This window comes from Schistocerca nitens, chromosome 2 (genome assembly GCF_023898315.1).
Source record: "Schistocerca nitens isolate TAMUIC-IGC-003100 chromosome 2, iqSchNite1.1, whole genome shotgun sequence".
NCBI classification, from domain to species: domain Eukaryota; kingdom Metazoa; phylum Arthropoda; class Insecta; order Orthoptera; family Acrididae; genus Schistocerca; species Schistocerca nitens.
The window spans coordinates 464770583-464793553 of record NC_064615.1 but is presented as its reverse complement, the minus strand read 5'-3'; the positions used below and the strand labels follow the sequence as shown (position 1 = coordinate 464793553).

At 41.5% G+C, this 22971-nt stretch overlaps 1 protein-coding gene across 4 annotated transcripts in view; it reads left to right on the top strand.

Annotated features, from left to right (window-relative positions):
* The window catches only part of LOC126236362 (cytokine receptor-like factor 3), a 117600-nt gene that overhangs the window by 34086 nt on the left and 60543 nt on the right, over window positions 1-22971 (top strand). For all 4 annotated transcript variants that reach the window (XM_049945597.1, XM_049945594.1, XM_049945596.1 and 1 more), the window contains one exon: window positions 12300-12552. In XM_049945597.1, the coding sequence (XP_049801554.1) occupies window positions 12300-12552 (253 nt within the window). The remainder of the gene's footprint in view (window positions 1-12299; window positions 12553-22971) is intronic.

Sequence of the window (22971 nt, the reverse complement as noted above, 5' to 3'; positions counted from 1 at the left end):
CTCATCTGGCAAATATTTATCTTGAAATAAAAACAAAATTAACTATATGTATGGTAGATTTTTTTCCTACCTAAATTTATGCACAAACAGATGTTGTTCCTTGTTGCAATACTGTGCAAGTAATTTGTTTCTAATTTGTGCTATATGCTGTATGTCCAAGGCTGAGCTGTTCATGGCTGCAAGTTGCAGTTTATGCTTTTGAGAGTTCTAAATTCTGTCTGATGCAAGACATGATTTATTTTTTTCTCGTGTAAAGGATTCTTGTTTCTCTGCAAAAGAATTACTCTCAGCACTGACTGTGATTAATTTGGGAGAACCTCAGTAATGTGGCTTAGCAGGGTCTTTGTATTATACTGCAGCTTGAACACACCTCTGTGTTCTTCAGGTCTCAGCAAGATGAGGTATCTGCTCATACCTTGTGGAAGGACTCAGAGCATTATGCTGTTATACTTCTCTGCTTTTCTGAACACTGGAAAGAGCTTCATTTTTTATATGCTATTAAAACATCAGAATACTCGGACACACAATAGAAATGTTAAAAAGTGAAAGGTTCTGGTTTAATTATCCACTAGCATATTTTTGGTAATTCCTAATTTTGTGTCACTTTACTGTTACTAAATTATGAATTCTATGTAATTTATTTGATGCATAATTATGATTAGGTTTTGAGCTTGTCTGATGGTTGTGAACTGAACTAACATGCTCAAATTATTTACTCCTGACAGAGAGCCCTACATACTGTTCCAGCATTATTTTTCATAATTTTATGACTCTTGATAATTTTTTTCTCTCATCCACACAGGTTTCAGTAGGTTCATAATATAAACAGGCTGACCATAATTACAGTTCCCTTTTTCAAAACACAGTAGAAAGAGGACCACTGTTCAAAATGGCATCAAATTTGAGCAACATAGTATTAATGGAGGAGGAAACGTCATGGGGAAAAAAAGAAAAACAACATTTTGACCAATAGATGCTGCTGTAAGCATCAGAATATGCACGGCACACAGCCGTTTGTCAGTTTGCATTCGGAACACCCAACATGACTGTCCCCATGAAGATTGCACGCTGCTAGTAAAGCTTTTTTACAAGAACAGTAACTGTGCACTAACAGCCCTGCAGAAGTTTCAGACACTCAGGAGCATGAAAAAAGGCATTGTACTGATATCTGCTAAGGGTCTGGAGAAATGACTACAAAATTTAAAAAGACAGGTTCTTTTGAAGTGCACTGTGGCAAAGGGAGGAAAGCCGTTGATCTGGTGTCTGTCGAAGACGTGGCTACAGCAGTGCAGGAGGAGCCAAGTGATGGGATTCAAACATGTAGTGCACAGGGAATTGCCTGTACATTGGACATACCTGCGAGCACAGTGCATAAAATCCTGTGAGACATTCTGCATTTTTATCCATACAAAACCACCCATGTTCAGGAGTTGCTTCCTGCTAACTTGCAACAACACAGATGTTCACTCTGGAATTTCTTGCTCGCATGGAAGTGAACAATGAATGGCCATGGATTATTCTGAGGAAAGATATAACCCATTTTCATCTCCAAGGACATGTCAGTATGCAGAATATGGGTGACAGAAAATCCACAAACATATCAACTGATACCATTTCATTCTGCTAAGCCGAAGTGGTGGTGTGTTTGTGTCTGTTGGTAGTAGTTCAGCTTGTAGTGAAATTGAAATACATAGTTCCTGTGAATTACTATGGGTAGAGGTTATACTCAAATCTGTACCAAAATAATAATTGGCTCCTTCTACCAACCCCTCAACTCAGATGATGTAATAGCTGAACGCTTCAAAGAAAACTTGAATCTCAATACAAATAAGTACCCCACTCACACAGTTATAATTGGTGGAGACTTCAATCTACCCTCGATTTGTTGGCGAAAATACATGTTCAGAGCCGGTGGGAGACAGAAAACATCTTCCAAAATTGTACTAAATGCTTTCTCTGAGAATTGCTTTGAACAGTTGGTTCATGAGCCCACACGAATTGTAAATGGTTGCGAAAACACACTTGACCTCTTAGCCACAAATAATCCTGATCTAATAGAGAGCGTCATGATGGATACAGGGATTAGTGATCACAAGGTCATTGTAGCGAGGCAGAAAACTATATCAACGGAAACCACTAAAAATAAACGCAAGATCTATCTATTTAAAACAGCAGATAAAAATTCACTTGATGCCTTCCTAAGAGGGAGTCTCCATTCCTTCCAAGCTAAGTATGTAAGTGTAGACCATATAGATAGATTCATACCGCATAAGTTAATAAGAGACGGGACTGATCCACCATGGTACACAAAACACGTCAGAACACTATTGCAAAAGCAGTGAAAAAAGCATGCCAAATTCAGAAGAACGCAAAATCCCCAAGACTGGCTAAGTTTCACGGAAGCTCCAAATTTAGTGCGGACATCAATGCGAGATGCTTTTAATAGTTTCCACAATGGAACATTGTCTCAAAATATGGCAGAAAACCCAAAGAGATTCTGGTTGTATGTAAAGTACACCAGTGCCAAAAAACAGTCAATACCATCGCTGCATGATAGTGATGGAAATGTTACCAATGATGGTGCCACTAAAGCGGAGTTCCTAAATACAGTTTTCCATAATTCCTTCATGAAAAGAGATGATGTAAACATTACAGAATTTGAAACCGGAACAGCTATTAGCATGAGTGACATAAAAGTAGATATCTTAGGTGTTGCAAAACAACTCAAATCAAGTCTTCCAGTCAAGATGGTATACCAATCAGGTTCCTTTCAGAGTATGCAGACACAATCGCGCCTTTCTTAGCTATCATATACAACCACTCACTTGACGAAAGGTCTGTTCCTAAAGACTGGAAAGTAGCACAGGTCACATCAATATTGAATTACAGACCCATATCACTGGCTTCAATTTGCAGTAGGACTTTGGAGCATATACTGTATTCAAACAGTATGAATCACCTTGAAGAAAACTACTTATTGATACATAACCAACAAGGATTCAGAAAATATTGTTCTTGTGCAACACAGCTAGGTCTTTATTCCCATGAAGTAATGAGTGCTGTCGACAAGGGCTCTCAGATCGATTCCATATTCATAGATTTCCAGAAGACTTTTGATACTGTTCCTCACAAGCGAGCGTTAATCAAATTGCGTGCATATGGAGTATGGTCTCAGTTGTGTGGCTGGATTCGTTATTTCCTCTCAGAGAGGTCACAGTTTGTAGTGATGGACGGTAAATCATCGATTAGAATAGAAGTGATATCTGGCGTTCTGCGTCATAGGCCCTCTGCTGTTCCTGATTTACATAAATGATCTAGGTGATAAACTGAGCAGCACCCTTAGATTGTTTGCAGATAATGCTGTAATTTACCGTCTAGTAAAATCATCAGATGAACAATTCCAATTACAAAATGATCTAGAGAGAATTTCTGTATGTTGCGAAAAGTGGCAATTGGCACTAAACAAAGAAAAGGGCGAGGTCATCTACATGGGTACATTTTGGGTATACGATAAATCGCACAAATCTAAGGGTTGTCAATTCGACAAAATACCTAGGAATTACAATTACAAGCAACTTAAATTGGAAAGACCACATAGATAATATTGTGGGGAAGGTGAAACAAAGAGTGCGCTTTGTTGGCAGAACACTTAGAAGGTGCGACAAACCCACTAAATAGATTGCCAACATTACACTTGTCCGTCCTCTGCTGGAATATTGCTGTGTGGTGTGGGACCCTTACCAGGTAGGACTAACGTAGGACAAGTGCAAAGAATGGCAGCCCATTTCGTGTTATCGTGCAATAGGGGTGAGAGTGTCACTGATATGATATGCGAGTTGGGGTGGCAGTCAAGGCATCAAAGGCAGTTCTCTTTACGGTGAGATCTATTTCGAAATTTCAATCACCAACTTTCTCTTCCGAATGCGAAAATATTTTGTTGACACCCACCTATGTAGGGAAAAATGATCATCATAATAAAATAAGAGAAATCAGAGCTCGAACGGAAAGATTTAGGTGTTCCTTTTCCCATGCACCTTTCGAGAGTGGAATGGTAGAGAAGTAGTATGAAAATGGTTCGATGAACCCTCTGCCAGGCGCTTAAGTGTGAATTGCAGAGTAACTATGTAGATGTGTGATGCGGGTGGATGGCATCATTTAGAATAGGGGTGTATTTTTTCGAGGAAATAAGGCCTTCGGGTTCTCTTACCTGTACCATCGCTGGTAAACACTACGCAGACCAACATCATTCCAACTGTTCCACAGCATGGGTGTGTCACAGCCAGTGAAGCGGCTGCTGCAGAATCATTTCAGAAATGTTATAATTATCGGCCATCATATCCCTACAGCCTGACAGTCCAGATCACCTAATCTTAATCTGTGTGATTTCTGGCTGTAGGGTTATCTGAAAGATGTTGTGTTCAGTGCTCCTATTACGAATGTAGCTGAATTGGAGGCATGCATTGGACAACACATTCTGAAGACGCTGTAATATCTAGTGGAATGCGCTGTTTCTCGATTTCAACTTGGGGCAGAAAACGGAGGATAGTATATCGAATATGTCTTTCACCAGTGTGATGACGATTAGAAAGTGATGTCATTTTGATTTTTATATGGTTTTTGGCTGCAGGACAATTAATAACTGATGTCATTTTGCTTTTCATATGGTTTTAGTGCCAGCAAAATTTTTTGTGCACTTGTTGGCCTCAAGACAATTAAAACCCAGTTGTTCCCATCTGATATGGTATGACCTTCCAGTGGTGGATGGGTTTACCTAAGTAACAGTGCCACAGTTGTTGATTGCCGAATTTGTGTAGTTATGCACATTGAACAGTATGGATGATGTAATGTGTATCTCAAACCGTAGCTGGCATATTGTGATTCAGGTGTCATTTATAGCGACCCCATTTATATTAAGAGGCTCACAGCATCGTCTAATGATTTTTTTAATATTACAGGATACACCTTCTACGTTATTTCATGGTTTTTTGATACCTTCTGCTTAATTGTATACATAATTGCTCCATGATGAAACATTTATCTCTGTGTGTCCCACTACACATTTGTAATAATGTTCATTAATGAAAAGCTCCTTGTCTCTTTTGTTAATGCAAAATCTGATCCCATCAATTGTTGTTAACTTCTCATTTCTCATGAAGATACATTATTGTGTATGTGTACCTTCGAAGAAAGAGAGAAAAGGGGGACGACACCACAGTAAGCTAAATGTGTTGTAGACTGCAGCAATTATGTATGTAAACAGGCGGCTGCAAGTACCAAAAATGATAGCAAGTTGTAGAAATTACACTGCTGACTAAAAATGGCAGCCACCTTTATGTGAGGCAGAAAAATAAATTACAAACTTCCTGAAACATCAGATTTTAGATGCAAATTTCTCCAAACTTTGAATAGGAATCATTTGAAAAATCATAAAGTGAAACTTTGAGCATAAGCAGTATTAGGCCTATATCAGAAGACTGGATTACCATTGCTTTGAAGGCTCTTGGAAAAATGCATTCAGACATACAAGCAAGTTCAGAAACTGACTGGCAGCACAGGGCATATGGCATAAACCAAGGCTATAAAGATCGGGGTCAAAGAAGAGCAAGAAAATCATATTATAGCTTTCACAGGATACAGTGGCCTATGCGCAGTGACCAGTTTTTGTCCAAAGCGCTGGGCGAGTTCGTTTGTTTGTAAGCGGAGTGTTTTCTGCCTTTCCACTGGTCAGTGATGACAGAATCAAGGCGCGCACCCTGCAGTCTTTCTCAACCAATTTTACAGAAACTATTTGGTAAAAAAATTCATGTTTGCTTTACTTATAGCTTTATACGACAGGCAGTTGTTGTGATATTTACGTGAAAGTAAGACTGTGCGAAATTCAGAAAAGTGTGCAAAGAAAAATGGAGGTAACTGTGATTTTTCATTTGGTGCATATTACATAATATGTTGTTGTGCATGAAACATATTGAATTTTTCATTAGACTTAGATAGAGGCATCTATCTGTCACCATTGTCGAGGAAATCGATCTGATGTAGCACACTCATTTGCAATTGTACCATGCCAGCGATAAAGCCAGAGTGAAATAATATTGATGTGCATCTTCATGTTTTTGCAGCACAAAGATTGTTCCATAAAATTTTGGATGTGCAGTCACATAAATTCAGCTTCTTCTTCTAATATTTCGGCTGAATACTGTCCAGCCATCTTCAGAGTGAGGCACTTGACAGTGAGGTTACTGAACTCTTTAAGTTTTTTTATTAAGATGCCCTGACCATGGCATAGTTTCAAGGTTTGTCAGGTTATTACATTTTGTAAAGTTGTCTGCCATGAATAAGATTTTAAGGAAAGCTGGTGCTGCTATTGTTAAGAAGAGGATCTGTTTTACCGGCCGAAAATTTGACCTGGTTTCAGAACAACTTTATCGCCTACATCTAAAGATATCTGTGGAGTTACCCTACAATTCATGGAACTGGACTGATGGTATAATGTGGACCAAGTCAGACTTGGTTTGTGGGGTAGCCACATTGAGACAGACGACAAAGTTTAGCCGGCTTGAGGCATCTTTGCAGCAAGAAACTGTTATTCGACGCTCAGTTGTTAATATGACAGATAAAATTTGGACAATGCTACGATGGTGGTTTTAAGTAAAGGACTGAACTTCGCACCCACACCAAAGGTTTTACCAATACCGGCTTTCATCAGTGCCGTTGAAGAAGCTGTTCGCCCTCTTTTTGTGGAATCAGAGGAAGAAGTAAAAACGCAAAACTTGTTGAGCAGTTATGAAGGCTCGCCCACAAAGGAGTAATATATCTGTGGCAGAGAGAGCTGCACCTTGTAAGTTTCGCCAGGATTCTGAGACTATGGTTCTTCCAGCTGATAAAGGTAATGCTACTGTTATAATGTCTTGTGACAACTATCGTGAAAATATGAACATTTTACTGAGTGACAGCACATACTGGAAGATCAGTAAAGACCCCACCAACCAGGTGCTAAGGAAGACTGCTTCGCTTCTGAATGCTTCCCCCCTTCTACCAGAAGTTGTGCGAAGATTGAAATCAAGTGGTGCCATTCCTCCAAGGCTTTATGGACTTCCAAAGATCTGCAAGAATGATGTTCCTCTACGTCCTATAGTGAATAACATTGGCTCTCCAACCTATGATTATGCCAACCACTTAGCGTTGTTATTAAGGCCTCTGGTGGGAAAATGCGCTCATGACATACATAACTCTGTGAATTTCATTGGCAAACTCAAATCATTCAAACTGAACAGTTCTGATATGTGTTAGTCATTTTCGATGTAGTGTCGTTGTTCACAAAGGTTCCTCTTTCGGAATCATTGTCTCTCATTGGAAACACTTTTGATAAAAAGATTTTAGCTTTATTTGAACATGTTTTGACCTTGATGTATTTTTTATTGAATAACGAATTTTATTAACGGACTGACGGTGTTGCCATGGTTAGTCCTTTGTCGCCCTTGGTGGCCACCTTTTTTATGGAGGACTTCGAGGAGAAAGCACTGAAATCTGCTAGCTTGAAACCCACAGTGTTTTGGAGGTATGTATATGACACATTTGTAATGTGGCCCCGTGGTGAAGATAAACTAGAAGAATTTTTAAATCATCTGAATTCTATCCACAGACAAATTCAGTTCACGATGGAAATCGAAAAAGATGGATGCCTTCCATTTTTGGATGTGTTGGTATGGCGTAAAGATGATGGCACTTTGTGACATGCAGTATATCGAAAACCAACCCATATGGATTTTTATTAATGTGCAAATAGCTGCCACCGTCCTTCACAGACGATGAGTGCACTCAGAACTCTGGTACACAGAGCACACGTCACTGCTGGTGAGAGCAGTCTGGAGGACAAGCTTCTACACCTGAGAAGAATTTTTGAAGCCAACGGCCACAGCAGATACGTAAGGCACTACAAATGAAATCAACAGTGAGCACAAGAAAAGCAGAAGAAGACACAGAAAGTTTTAAATCTGTGGCTTTCATGCCATATGTGGGAAGCCTTTCGTCAAAAATAGAACAGATCCTGAGTAAACACAAAGTGAAAGTGATTTTTTGCCCTCCACCAAAGACTGCAGCACTCCTGGGTTCCATTAAAGATGATTTGGTGCTTCGTAAGCCTGGGGTTTATAAGATCCCCTGTGAGTTCAGCCATTCATACATCGGACAGACAACACCTACAGTCCAGGAGAGATGCACAGAGCACCGTAGGTAAACCCGTCTCTTACAACCTAATAAATTTGTGGTGATGGAGTACTGTATTAACACTGGGTGCTCTATGGTGTACAATAATGTCAAAATTTTAGCCTCGACTTCATCTTTCTGGGACTCAGTAGTGAAGGAAGCAATTGAAATTCAGTTGGTGATGAATTTAATTTATAGAGATAGCGGCTCCAGCTTGGACAAATCATGGAATCCGGCAATTTCTGTAATTAAATCACAAAGACGTCGCGACGGTGCAGCTCTCCGGGACACATCGATATCACCGTGTGGATCGACTGTGCAGCCATAGATTTAATTTCCATGCATATGTTACACCTCTTTGCCGCCTATCAACGTCTCAAGCACCTTGTGTATCTTTGGTCCTCGGGTTTAAAAGGACAAAGCAAGTGCTGGAGTGTTAGTCACCTCGGCTCACTCTGAAAATGGCTGGACGGTATGCAGCCGAAACATTAGAAGAAGAAGTTGAATTTATGTGGCTGCATGCCCGAAATTTTTGGAACATTCACAATATTCCTCATATTTCATAAATGGTTTCAAATACCAAAATGAGATTTTGGCAAATGATAGCAGGAAAAGAGGAGAGTGAAACTTCCTGGCAGATTAAAGCTGTGTGCCAGACCAACATTTGAACTCGGCATCGTTGTCTTTCACTGGCAAGTGCTCTACCATCTGAGCTACCCAAGCATGACTCATAACCTGTCATCACAGCTTCAATCCTACAAATAGCTCATCTCTTATCTTCCAAACTTCACAGAAACTCTTCTGCAAACCTTGCAGAACTTGCACTCCTGGAAGAAAGGATATTGCAGAGACATGGCTTAGCCACAGCCTGGAGGATGTTTCCAGAAAGAGATACACACTCTGCAACGGATTGTGTGCTGATATGAAACTTTCTGGCAGGTTAAAACTGTGTGCCAGACTGAGACTCAAACTCGGGACCGAAAGTCCAGAGTTCGAGTCTGTCTGGCACACAGTTTTAATCTGCCAGGAAGTTTCATATCAGTGCACACTCCACTGCAGAGTGAAAATCTATTCTGGAAACATCCCCCAGGCTGTGGTAAGCCATGTCACCGCAATATCCTTTCTTCCGGGAGTGCTAGTTCTGCAACGTTTGCAGAAGAGCTTCTGTGAAGTTTGGAAGGTAGGAGACGAGGTACTTGCAGAACTGAAGCTGTGAGGATGGGTCGTGAGTCGTGCTTGGGTAGCTCAGATGGTAGAACACTTGCCCGCGAAAGGCAAAGGTCCCGAGTTTGAGTCTCAGTCCAGCACACACTTTTAATCTGCAGAGCGAAAATCTCATTCTGGAAAGAGGAGAGTATTTAACAGTATTGTTATTATGTAAAAGTTCATTATCTACCATGTCATTCCAATAACTACAGATTTTTTTTGGTGAAAGAAGTAATTTTTAAGGGCCATCGACAGCTAGCGAAATGAGAAAGGTTATGGGTTTTGGAACAACATAAGTAAGACTTACAAATTTAATTTGTACTGAGAATGCGCTTTTTCGTAAGGTACTGACTTTACTATACCTCAGTTTCCCACTTAATAAACCACTGTTTCAGAAATCTCTCACAATTGCGTGTACAAAACATGTTATTGAGGTGAGACAGTGTAAACTCGGCTGTGTCTTATCAAAAGAAGCAAATTTTGACATTACAGCTAGAGATATGTGTAGGTTTTACTAAAAAATTGCCACTTGTGATGCTCCCCTGAAAGTTACAAGTGGTTAACAAGTAAGACGAAAATAAATCACTGCATTTTCGGTGGCATTCTTTTTAGATACTAATGAAAGCAGAGGTGACAGTAGATATTTTTGAATTGTCACCATGCCAGTGTTGGTTGTGGAGGGGCCCTACTTAATATTTACAAAGAACGTGAGTGTAGGCTTCAGTTTAGAATGGCATTTCCCCTACAGCCCCCCACCACTGCCAATCTCCCCACGCATACCCAGTCAGTGTGCATCTAGAGGCCATGGCATTTTATGTGCACTATACTAGGCAGTAGTCGAGGGAGGAGAAGACTCTCTGGGCAATGCTCACCAGGTAGATAGTATTTTCAAGCCGAGTGCTGGACTAAGATACACCACATACTATTGAGGCTCTTCGTAAACATAATGTATTAATAGTATGGGATGCAGGCAATAGTTTGGTGAACAACCTCAATTATTCAATTGAGGATGACATCCGGCACATCACTGGAAGTAGTCCTGACACTAGTGTGAGGATCATGTCATTCTTTGATTGGTATTGTAAGCACTTGATGAAACAATCTGTGAAATATGTTAATGCAGAGTTTGGAGAGCACTCAGGATGGGGCATTCACACAAGGGTATAATTGAAGTATCATTCCTCACTCAGTAATATCATATGTTACATGTTTTACATGTGAGTGGTTCTGATAAGGGACTACTTGCACAGCAAATTTCCATCATTATTTGTTCTGACCAAAGAAGTAGGCATGCTATTCTAATGATTTCTAATCTTTTCTCCAAGACATTTCTTCAGTAAATTCTTACGAAAGACAGAGCTACTGAATAAATGTAATTGTGCTTGAAACAGCTCTTAGCAAAGTAAAATACTGCAGCTAGAAGAAATCCATGAATCCTACATCAACATAGGATGTACCGGTTCACCGATTTTGGAATCAACTGAAAATATTGTTTACTTTATTTGTATCAAATTCTTGCAGTGAAATAATTCAGTCCATGGTGACCATTGCTTAATGGTCAAGATATGTAGTATCTGTTTCCACCTTTAGTGTTACAAGAACAAAATTTCAGGACGGAAACAGAAAAATAAAATGGTGTGGGGTGCATAAAAAGTTGCAGTGGCATTGAAATATTACTATCTTTCAAGTCACCATTATTTTTATTGTGTATAATAAAAGAGATGCATAGCAATAGACAGCCATGTAAAAAGGACAAAAAACTACTAACAAGCACACATTTCAAAAGTTAAACAATTTTTCATCCTTTGATCACATCTGTCTTTTGCTCAGCACCACTTCTGCATGGTGAGTAGTGATCCAGTACCTCATTAGAAACATTGAACTATATTCCAACAGAGATTTTTCATTGATTCTTAATTAACTTTTAGTTTGTTGTAAGTCTATTGTAACTCCTTGTCCTTTTCCAGATGAAGGTTTTCACAGTGTGTTAATACAATAAATCTTCTCGGGTTTCTTTGTGTATCAATTCACAGTGCATCCACAGTTTTTTGAGAGGCATCTACCCTGTTTCCAACTTTTGCCAAGTGTTCGTATATCACAGTCAGACTCATTATACAGCCACTGGCAGTAACTGATATTTCAATTCTTACAACAGTAGTTCACAACAATTTTGCTGGACTGCGAACTGATAGCCATATAAACACAGGACTGGAGCAGTGATAAATTGTTGTGAAGCAACCATTATAGGAACTGAAATATTAACTGCTGCTGATGACTATAAAATGAAACACTGTGATAAAAGAGCACTAAGCCAGAAGATGGAAGAAGAGTATATATCTTCTGAGAAGTTGAGGGCGCACTTCAAATCGATGCGACAAGAAAAGTGAGGAAATTATATTCCTTTCCTGTATTTTCCTGTATCTCTAATGATATGCAATATCTATCTATAGCAGCTATCATCATAGTATTCTATTTAGATTTTCATAATTTTATTCTGTTTGTTTTCATGTTTGGCTCCATTAATAAACATGATTACATTTTGACATTAAATGCAGCTGACAGCTTAGCAAGTTTTCTGGAAAAAGGATTTCTGGTTTTTCTTTTTAAAATGTGCAAAATTTCTTTTACAAAAATATTGTCATTGCTGAACACAGTTTCTGAAGCATACATTCTAAAGACTCAATGCTCTCCATCATAGAAAGAAATGTCTGTCATACAATGTTCATACTTACATTGAGGAGTGTCGGTTTCCCTTCCCATTCTGCTTCTGCCAGTGCACTCCTCTCACACCATCCCATTCCACCCCAAGAAACACTTTTCAAACAATAAATATATACTTGTACTTACTTTGTGGCAATTTTAGCTGAGCATCTTCATGCTGTTTGTAACAGGTAGAGACAGAGAAACCTGCAGAAATTGGCTCTTTTCGCTTACAACGAGCTTACGGAGATGTACGTGGCCGTCGTGAGTTGGAGGCCAACTTCCATGACGAGTATGTGGGACCAGAATGTCAGTACCTTATACGCAATTTACGTCCAAAGGAACCAGTCACCTTGAGAGTATGTTGCCGCGAAGACAGTGAAGTTGCACCATGGAGTGCATGGTCTGTGTTACATGTTGCTGCCACCTCACTACCACCATTTTGTAAGTTGACTGTATGAAAAGATGCAAAGAAACATGAACCATAAATGTACTTTTTATGATAGTAATTCTGCACAGCATTATTGACTCATAAATAATGGAATTAGGAGATGAAATTTATCAATTGAATTAAATAATGGAAAATCCAGGATGGGATGTAACAATACGAGAGAAGGAAAGTTCCTATTCACCATATAGTGGAGATGCCGAGTCACAATAGGCAGTTTAAAACGATTCACGCAATCATAACTTTCAGCCATTAAGGCCGTTGTCAGCAGTAGACACACATACACACTCACGCAGGAGCAACTTGCACACGTCTGCAATTTCAGAGAGCTTAAACTACACTGTGAGCAGCAGCACCAGTGCATGATGATGGGAGTGGCGACTGGGTGGGGCTAAGGAGGAGGCTGGGGCGGGGATGGGGAGAGGGATATTTGGTGGGAGTGGCAGACAGTGAAGTGTTGCAGTTTAGACACAGGGCAGGAGAGAAGGTACAGAGGAGGAAGGGGGTAAGTAGCAGAAAGAAGAGAAATAAAAATAAATTAAAAGACTGGGTGTGATGGTGAAATGACGGCTGGAGTGGGAACAGGGAGGGGGCTGGACGGGTGAGGACAATGACTAACAAAGGTTGAGGCCAGAAGGGTTACGGGAACATAGGATGTATTGCAAGGAAAGTTACCATGTGCGCAATTCAGAAAAGCTGGTGTTGGTGGGAAGGATCTATATGGCACAGGCTGTGAAGCAGTCATTGAGATGAGGGGTATCATGTTTGGCAGCGTGTTCAGCTACAGGGTGGTCCACTTGTTTTTAGCTTGTAAATCACATGACTGGTTTCACAGGTAGCCCTGCCTTTGACCAGATAGGTGATGTTAGTGAGCGGACTGGAGTAGGTGATGGTAGGAGGGTGTCTGGGACAGGTCTTGCATCTAGGTCTATTACAGGGGTAGGAGCCATGAGGTAAGGGATTGGGAGCAGGGGTTGCGTAAGGATGGACGAGTACCGTATTTACTCGAATCTAAGCCGCACCTGAAAAATGAGACTCGAAAGCAAGAGAAAAAAAATTTCCCGAATCTAAGCCGCACCTGAAATTTGGGACTCGAAATTCAAGGGGGAGAGCAAAGTTTTAGACTGCACCTCCAAATTGAAACAAAGTTGGTCCATTGTAACATGAGACACAGTTTAGGTCGAATGGATGAATATACAGCTACAGTAGTTTGATTCGAGTCGTAAGCACAACATTTAAGCTTTATCAAGTAGCCATTGGTATGTGTCAGGCGCTCAGTCCGTATTTATAAGGGTACACTTCCTTTTTCAAATGTTTTGTCTGGTTTGAATCAATCGCTTATTTTGCTTTAATCAGATCAGTGCCGTTCTCTTTGTTATAGGTGTTTACGTCACTCCAAGCTGAAAATGCATTATTGTACTGTGTCATGCATTGTTTGTCGGATTCTGATAATGAGTGATTACGACCTGTCGCCGCTCAAGGCATGGCTTGCTTTTGTGCTTACAATAAAAAGAAGAGAGGAATTGTCACATAAGCGAAAGAATGACAAGAAACTGTTATTTGTTATTACTTACACTGCTGCTTTTTTTGATAATGATCAACAAGAACCAAATAATAGACTGCATATGATAGATGTTCTGAACGAGAGTTTAGCGAAAATTTTTCTCCGTTTGATAATCCTTGCAGACGCCTGTTTAGTACATAACATTCTGCATAGAAATTAGAGTCATCTTAGATTTAAAAATCTAGTCAGTTGCCGTGCTTCATTTCTGACTGGATCACTATCCAGCATAAGAATAATACAAATATAATAATGACATGATACGTATATTCTTCCGCGCTTGCTGGTGTCTCACTCTAGTTTCCTAGTTTATTAGGCAGACAGGATTTAAATGAGATAGCAGCAAATACGAAAGAATACATGGCATAATGTTTACATTCTTCTACCTTTTCTTTTAATTTATTTATTGGCGCAGAGGTTTTGGCACCAATATTTGTCTTTGAGTCCGCACAAGCATGCCTGTGTAGCGCTACGTATATTCGATGGCAGAAGTTAGTTGTGGCGCCACCTACCAACATTTTTCAGAACTTCCGCTTACTCTGCACTTGATTCTAAGCCGCAGGCAGTTTTTTGGAGTACAAAAAGTGGATAAAAAAGTGCGGCTTAGATTTGAGTAAATACGGTATATTGTGTAGGTTCGGTGGACGGCGGAATACCACGGTAGGAGGGGTGGACAGGATAGTGAGTAGGACATTTCTCATTTCAGGGCACGACGAGAGGTAATCGAAATCCTGGCGGACAATGTAATTCAGCTGCTCCAGTCGCGGATGGTACTGAGTTACGGGGGGAATGCTCCTCTGAGGCCGCACTGTGGGACTTTGGTAGGTGGTGGGAGACTGGAAAGATAAGGCACGGGAGATTTGTTTTTGTACAAGGATGGGAGGATAATTACGGTCAGTGAGGCCTTCACTGAGACCATCAGTATAGTTAGAGAGGGACTGCTCGTCACTGCACATGTGACGACCACGGGTGGCTATGCTGTATGGAAGGGACTTCTTGGTATGAAACGGGTAGCAGCTGTCGTAGTGGAGGTATTGCTGGTGGTTAGTAGGTTTGATATGGACGGAGGTAATGATGTAGCCATCTCTGAGGTGGAGGTCAACATCGAGGAAGGTAGCTTGTTGGATTGAGTAGGACCAGGTGAATCAAATGGGGGAGAAGTTCTTGAGGTTCACCTCAATCCAGATAGCAAAGATGTCTTCAATGAATCTGAACCAGGTGAGGGGCTTAGGATTCTGGGTTTTTAGGAAGGATTCCTCTAGATGGCCCATGAATAGGTTAGCATAGAATGGTGCCATGTGGGTGCCCATAGCCATACCGCGGCTTTGTTTGTAGGTAATGCCTTCAAAGGAGAAGTAATTGTGGGCGAGGATATAGTTGGTCATGGAGACTAGGAAGAAGGTTGTTGGTTTGGAATCCACAGTCTGGAAAGGTAGTGTTTGATAGCAGTAAGGCCATGGGCATTAGGAATGTTAGTGTACAGGGAGGTGGCATCAATAGTGACGAGCAGGGCAACGTGTGGTAAAGGGAAAGGAACTGTGGAGAGTCGATCGAGGGAAATGGTTGGTATCTTTTATATAGGAGGATAGGTTCTGGGTAATAGGTTGAAGGTGTTGCTCTACAAGAGCAGAGATTCTCTCAGTGGGGGCACAGTAACCGGCCACAATGGGGCGTCCTGGGTGGTTGGGTTTAAGGACTTTAGGAATCATGTAGAAGGTGGGAGTGCGGGAAGTGGTAGGGGTAAGTAGAGAGGTGGACTCTGGGGAGAGGTTCTGGGATGGACCTAAGGATTTGAGTAGTGACTGGAGATCCTGCTGGATTGGGATCGCTATGGCATGGTTTGTAGGTGGAAGCATCTGCCACTGACGGAGTCCTTCTGCATCGTAACCTTTGCGGCTCAAAACTACAATGGTGGAGCCTTTGTCTGCAGGTAGGATTATAAGATCGGGATCAGTTTTTGGATGGTGGACTGTGGTTCTTTCTGTGGATGTAAGGCTAGTGTGCATGTTGAGGAATTTGGGGATTGATGGAGAGGCAAGGTTTGTGGATAAGAAGTTCTGGAAAGTTAACAGGGGGTGGTTTGGAGGCAGTGGGGGTGGATCACAGTTAGGTGGAGGAGTGAACTGAGTTAGGAAAGGTTCAATATTGGTCTTTGGTTGAGTCTGATTGGTCAGGTTGGTGGCGAAAAAGTGTTTCCACTGTAGGGACCGGGAGAAGAAGAGAAGATCTTTAACTAGTCCTGTACGGTTGAATTTGGGAGTGGGGCAAAAGATGAGGCCTTTGGAAAGGACTGATACTTCTGTGGGACTGAGGCTTCTGGAGGAAAGGTTCATGGCTGTGTTGCTGGTCTGTTTAGGTTTTGAGTTCTGTGTGGTGGTGGGAGGGAGTTTTGGAGGGTGGGGTAAGACAGGGTTTGTCAGCTATGAGGGGGCGTGGGGGAGGTTGTTGTAGAAAGGATGTGGTACTCCGAGGCAGGAGTAGGAAGTGAGCAGGATGGAGAGCCTTTTGAGGTGACGTTGTGCATGTTGCTCTAGTTCCTGCAGGGCAAGAGTTTCATTGTGTGTAATGGGTTCCAGGAATTTGGGATTACTTTGCAGGAGAATTTTGCGGATGGAGAGAAGGTACTGTAAGGAGGATTGGGCTTGGTTGATATGGTTTTGTAGGACTATGTAGGTGAGGGTTAAGCATTGGTGGACTCTGAACAGGTGGAGGTCATTGTGGAAGGAGGGGTGGCAACCAGAGATGGGTAATTTGTTGGTAAGGCCATTAGGGGGGATTTCATGACCCAATCGACAATGCAGGAACAGTATGTGGGACTGGGATCTGGCTAGGGATAAGCAAACTTTTCTGTATTGATGCAGATGGAAGGACCAAGGATTCATGGTGCTGCAAAAATGCGAAAAAATACGTAAGAAAGTAGAATTACGTCCGAAAAATTACCCAAAAATACACCCAAATATGTGTGAAAAGCATGAAATATATGCGCAGGGGGGGAAAAAAGAGATGAAAACTGAGGAAGATGACAATAGTGGAAGGAAAAACTCACTAAAACTAATCATTAATAAATATATGTACATTTCTGTGGGTAACAGGTTTGAGGGCAGATAAGCATAGAGAAGGGGGGTGGCAGATGTGACTGGATGAGGTGGATTTAGTGGGTGCGAACAGGGATAGAACGGAGAAAGTGTAGGCGTGGGGGTTCGTAGTTAGAGATGTAAGATCGTGTGGCACTGGAAAAGTCCAGGAGATAACATGTCTTCCACCTAAACAGACCCGCAACACAGTCATGAACCTTTCCTCCAGAAACCTCAGTCCCGCAGAAATATCAGTCCTTTCCTAAGGCCTCATATTTTGCCCCAATACCAAATTCAACTATGCAGGACTAGTTGACCTTCTCCCCTTCTCCCGATACCTACAGTGGAAACACTTCTTCGCCACCAACCCGACCAATCAGACTCAACCAAATCCTCGAACCTTGCCTCACCATCATTCCCCAAATCCCTCAACATGCATACTAACCTTACATCCGCAGAAAGAACCGCAGTCCACTATCTAAAAACTTATCCTTATCTTATAATCCTACCTGCAGACAAAGGCTCCACCACTGTAGTTTTGACCCGCAAAGTTTATGAGGCAGAAGGACTCCGTCAGCTGTCAGATGCTCCCACCTACAGACCATGCCATAGCGATCCCAATCCAGCAGGATCTCCAGTCACTATTCAAATCCTTAGGTCCATTCCAGAACCTCTCCCCAGAGTCCACCTCTCTACTTACCCCTACCATTCCCCACACTCCCACCTTCTACATGATTCCTAAAGTCCTTAAACCCAACCACCGAGGACGCCCCATTGTGGCCAGTTACTGTGCCCCCACTGAGAGAATATCTGCTCTTGTAGAGCAACACCTTCAACCTATTACCCAGAACCTATCCTCCTATATAAAAGATACCAACCATTTCCCTCGACCAACTCTCCACAGTTCCTTTCCCTTTACCACACGTTGCCCTGCTCGTCACTATTGATGCCACCTCCCTGTACACTAACATTCCTAATGCCCATAGCCTTACTGCTATCAAACACTACCTCTCCAGACGCCCTGTGGATTCCAAACCAACAACCTTCCTTCTAGTCACCCGTCACCTCCCAAAGTCCCACAGTCCGGCCACAGAGGAGCATTCCCCTCGTAACTCAGTACCATCCGGGACTGGAGCTACTGAATTACATTGTCCGCCAGGATTTCGATTACCTCTCGTCGTGCCCTGACATGAGAAATGTCCTACCCACTATCCTTCCCACCCCCCTACTGTGGTATTCCGCCGTCCACCAAACCTACACAATATACTCGTCCATCCTTACGCAACCCCTGCTCCCAATCCCTTACCTCATGGCTCCTACCCCTGTAATAGACCTAGATGCAAGACCTGTCCCAGACATCCTCCTACCATCACCTACTCCAGTCCGCTCACTAACATCACCTATCTGATCAAAGGCAGGGGTACCTGTGAAACCAGTCATGTGATTTACGAGCTAAAAGCAAGTGGACCACCCTGTAGCTGAACACGCAGCCAAACATGATACCCCTCATCTCAATGACTGCTTCACAGCGTGTGCCATATAGATCCTTCCCACCAACACCATCTTTTCTGAATTGCGCACATGGTAACTTTCCCTGCAATACATCCTATGTTTCCGTAACCCTCCTGGCCTCAACCTTTGTTAGTCATTGTCCTCACCCGTCCAGCCCCCTCCCTGTTCCCACTCCAGCACTACACAGCCGTCATTTCACCGCCACACCCAGTCTTTTAATTTATTTTTATTTTTATTTCTCTTCTTTCTGCTACTTACCCCCTCCGCACTTCTCTCCTGCCCTCCATCTAAACTGCAACACTCCACTGTGCACCACTCCCACCAACCATTCCTTCCCCTCCCTGCCCCAACCTCCTCCTTACCTCCACCCAGTTGCCACTCTCATCATGCACTGGTGCTGCTGCTGCTCGCAGTGTAGTTTCAGCTCTCTGAGACTGCAGACGTGTGTGCAAGTTTTGCTTGCGTGAGTGTTTGTGTGCGTGTGTGTATTTGTGTCTACTGCTGACAAAGGCCTTAATGGCCAAAAGCTATGATTGTGTGAATCTTTTTATTGTGCCTATCGTGACAGCATCTCCGCTATATGGTGAGTAGCAACTTTCCTTCTCTCATATTGTTGTCAATTGAATTATTTGTTATGCCATGTATCTTATCATTAAAATGAGGTAGCAATGGAAATTTCTCTTGCTCAAGAATCTTGAGAGAAACTGGTGCATTCTCAAAATCTGAAATAGCATCTTCAGAGAAGGTGAATAATGGTGCACTATTTGAAGACATATATTGGTCACCAACTAGTATTAGTTTCAGTAAATCTCTCTAGTATCATGGCAGTTATGTTGGTACAAATGACCACATTTCTTATTATCTATCAGGGCACATTTGAAAAATCTGCTTTGATGACTTTATGTGTAGGTTAATGTAACTAAGCTGTTTATTGAAAAAGAGAATGACATAAACCAATCATAGTCTAATGCAGGGCTTCCCAACCTGTGGTCCGCGGACCCCTTAGGGGTCCGCCAACTCTTTCTAGGGGGTCCGCGGCCACGTTTCACCAAATCGTGTAAAATAATGAGTAAAATTATTGAATAAAAATGTGAAAATCAAATTCATCACTATTTTTTTTCGTGTGAAGAACATGTGTACTTCAGGTCGTATCCCCAAGCAGCCTTTGCGGTTCCCAAGTGAGAATGTATACACAGTTTAGTGCTGGAGAATGCGGTTTCTCTGATCGACTGTTTAGCAACAATACGAGGGTCGTTTGTGCGCTGGCTCATGGCGCTAGATGCGCTGAAACCTTTTACACATGCGCGGAGCGAGCTTCATCGACCAATCACATCTCTCGCTGGCACATATGCGGCCTCAGGCATCATTAAATGTTAAACTTGACTTGTCAGTGCACTACCTATTTCATAAGTCGATTTTTGACCAGTTTATTACTTCTAACATGGATCGGTGCCTGAAGTCAGGATCATTGAAGAAGGCTGCAGTTTCTCCATCGCCTTCACAACAAGGGAAGTTTCCAGTTGAAATGAATGAGGAGGGAGGATGACCAAAGGAAGACTTTACATACATTTGAACATTTTTCTTCAGATTTCACGAAAAACCCCACAGACACACGACTGTTACGAAATGTGCATGCTCCTTACACAACAGTAGCCAAACAGTCGAAGTGAACAGACCATAAGCGGCAGCTTGTCAACAGCGAACAGTTTGGACGTGATGCTGATTGCTCTTGGAGAAAGAAAGCTCCATCGTGTGAAATTTCAATTACCAAGTAATTTTAATCAGGCTATAGTGTGTTGAACAAAGAGTAAATCCACTAGTAAGTGTCTGTATACAGTGGGAATTCAAATTGGATCGTTAATTTCAAATTGTTTTCATTCATCTCTAAACCAAAGACTATTGATACATCGGGGGGGGGGGGGGGGGGGCATTGGGAACATGGCACCTGCATTAAGAAGCTTTCAATACCCATGGGTTTCGCTCTGAAATTTGAAGTTACTGTGCTGTTGACTGACTAGGGGTCCGCCATGGATTTTCGACTGAAGAAGGGGTCCGCCTGCTGAAAAGATCGGGAAGCCCTGGTCTAATGAAGTGCAGAAGGGAAAATGTGATCCAGAAGATACTCAGTATCCTCCATTCTCCAGTCTGTGATTGCAAGACACATGGTATCATATTCAGATCTATACTCAAGATTATTAACGTAGAAGCATGTAACAGGTACATCAATATATATGAGTATAGATCTAAAGATGATCAGAATTGTTGATTTATAAATATTTTTTGTGATCACTGACTGGAGAATAAAGAATAATCCCAGTTTAGATTATATTAAGAAACAAGCTAGATTATTGAAACTTCCTTAAAACTGTTTGCTGGACTAGGGTTTTAACACGGGACTCTTGCCTTTCATTGGCAAGTGTTCCACTGACAGAGCTATCCAAACATGGCCCGTGACCCACCCTCACAGTTCGACTTTTGCCATTACCTCAGTTTCTATCTTCTAAACATCACGGAAGTTCACCTGCACACATATCTTGTGAAACATGTGGAAACACTGTGTGTGCAAGTTCAAATGGCTCTGAGCACTATGGGACTCAACTGCTGAGGTCATTAGTCTGTGTGCGAGTTCGTTGTGAATTCTGCTGTCATAAATAAATACAAAAATAAGAGATCTGAATGTTTTGTGTTGTTATAAATATAATAGGAGTGTAATTACATTAGCAAAAGTATTATTGTCATGTGAAGTAAGGTAAAAATGGTGTAAAAAGTGTGGTTTTCTTATTGTGCCTACAGTCATAAATCCAGGTCTGGTCTTATGTTTGAGAATCAAATGGACTAAATAACATAAATTTCTTTTTAATTTGTTTCACTGTATCTAGTGTTGAAACCAATCAGCCATCTGTGATAAGATATGTGTGGCTGGTGGCACAGAGTAGTTCACCAGGGAGTGTTTTGCTTGCGAAAGTTGTAGGTTGTGATTTCATTGGGGCAATTGTAGTGGAAAAGAGAATGGGGTGATCAGTGGGGCTTTTCATGGGATTGTAGGTTACACCAGAAGGACCATAAAATTGGTGAACAGGAGGTGAAGATTTGTAGCAGCTGTAATGGAAAAAAGTGAAACGTTGCTGGAAAAAGGTGGCAAGAACTGGGTGAACGCAGATTAATTTTGTTAGCAAATCAAAATTCAACTAAGCAATAGATTTAGCTTGCTACTAGAATTAAAGAGGGGGAGAGCCTCATACTGATGTAGAGAAATGTATGGTGCAGCAGAACAGTCCTAAGAAACGTAGAGATAAGTCAGTTGAAAATCGAGACAGGAAAGCAAGAGTTCTGCTATTAGGAAGGGGAGGGGTGTAAGCCAGCTGATCCAGGAGAAATTAGGTACTGAGTATCAAGTCCCATGTTTTGTGAAACCAAGTGCTAGCCGTAGCCTGGTAACAGAAAACCTAGTACAAATGTGCAAGGATTTTAACAAAGAAGATCAGGTGTTAATAGTAGGGAGAGCTAGAAGCAGCCTGGCTAAAAATGAAAAATATAGTATTATGTGTGACCTGGGAAAATGAGAGTAACTACTGAACACACAAATGTAGTTTTGAGCAGGTTGTGTGGTGCCGTAATCAGCTCTGGGTTATCTCTGCTGTAAACCAAGTAAATATGGAGCTGAAAGGGTTCTTCTGATTAATGCAAAATATCATATTGGTTCTGTTCCATTAGTTGCTGTAGGAAGATGGGGATATACTTCTCATGGCTTATACCTGAATAGGAGAGATAAGTACAAGTTATCAGAGCTACTAGCATAAAACATTAAGCACACAGAAGCAAAACCTGTGGTTGGTTGTTGGGGTCAAGTGAGACACCAGCATTAAGTCGGATTCACAATTCAGATAGACAGCACTAAAGGAAATAAAATTTACACGGGCTATCAGTTCATCCTACAGTAGTAGAGTGAAAATTGAGATCAGTTTGTTTCATTGGGATATTAGGGAGTTAAAAAATGATTGTTTGCAAGAACTTAGTAGTTAGAAAGAAACTGATATCATTTGACTGTCTGACACCAGTCAGTGGTTGTAAGTTAGTTACATTTTCATGTGGATCCAGTATGGATAAAGGAGCAGTTGTCACATTCATAAAAGGGAATGTTAATACAAAAATGTAGAAATGGTAACTTTCCTGTAGATCAGGCTATAGAAGCATGTGCTTCTAAGTTACTATTGGGAAATATATTTGCAGTTGTAACTTTTTGCAGGTCACCACCAAGTAATTGGGAA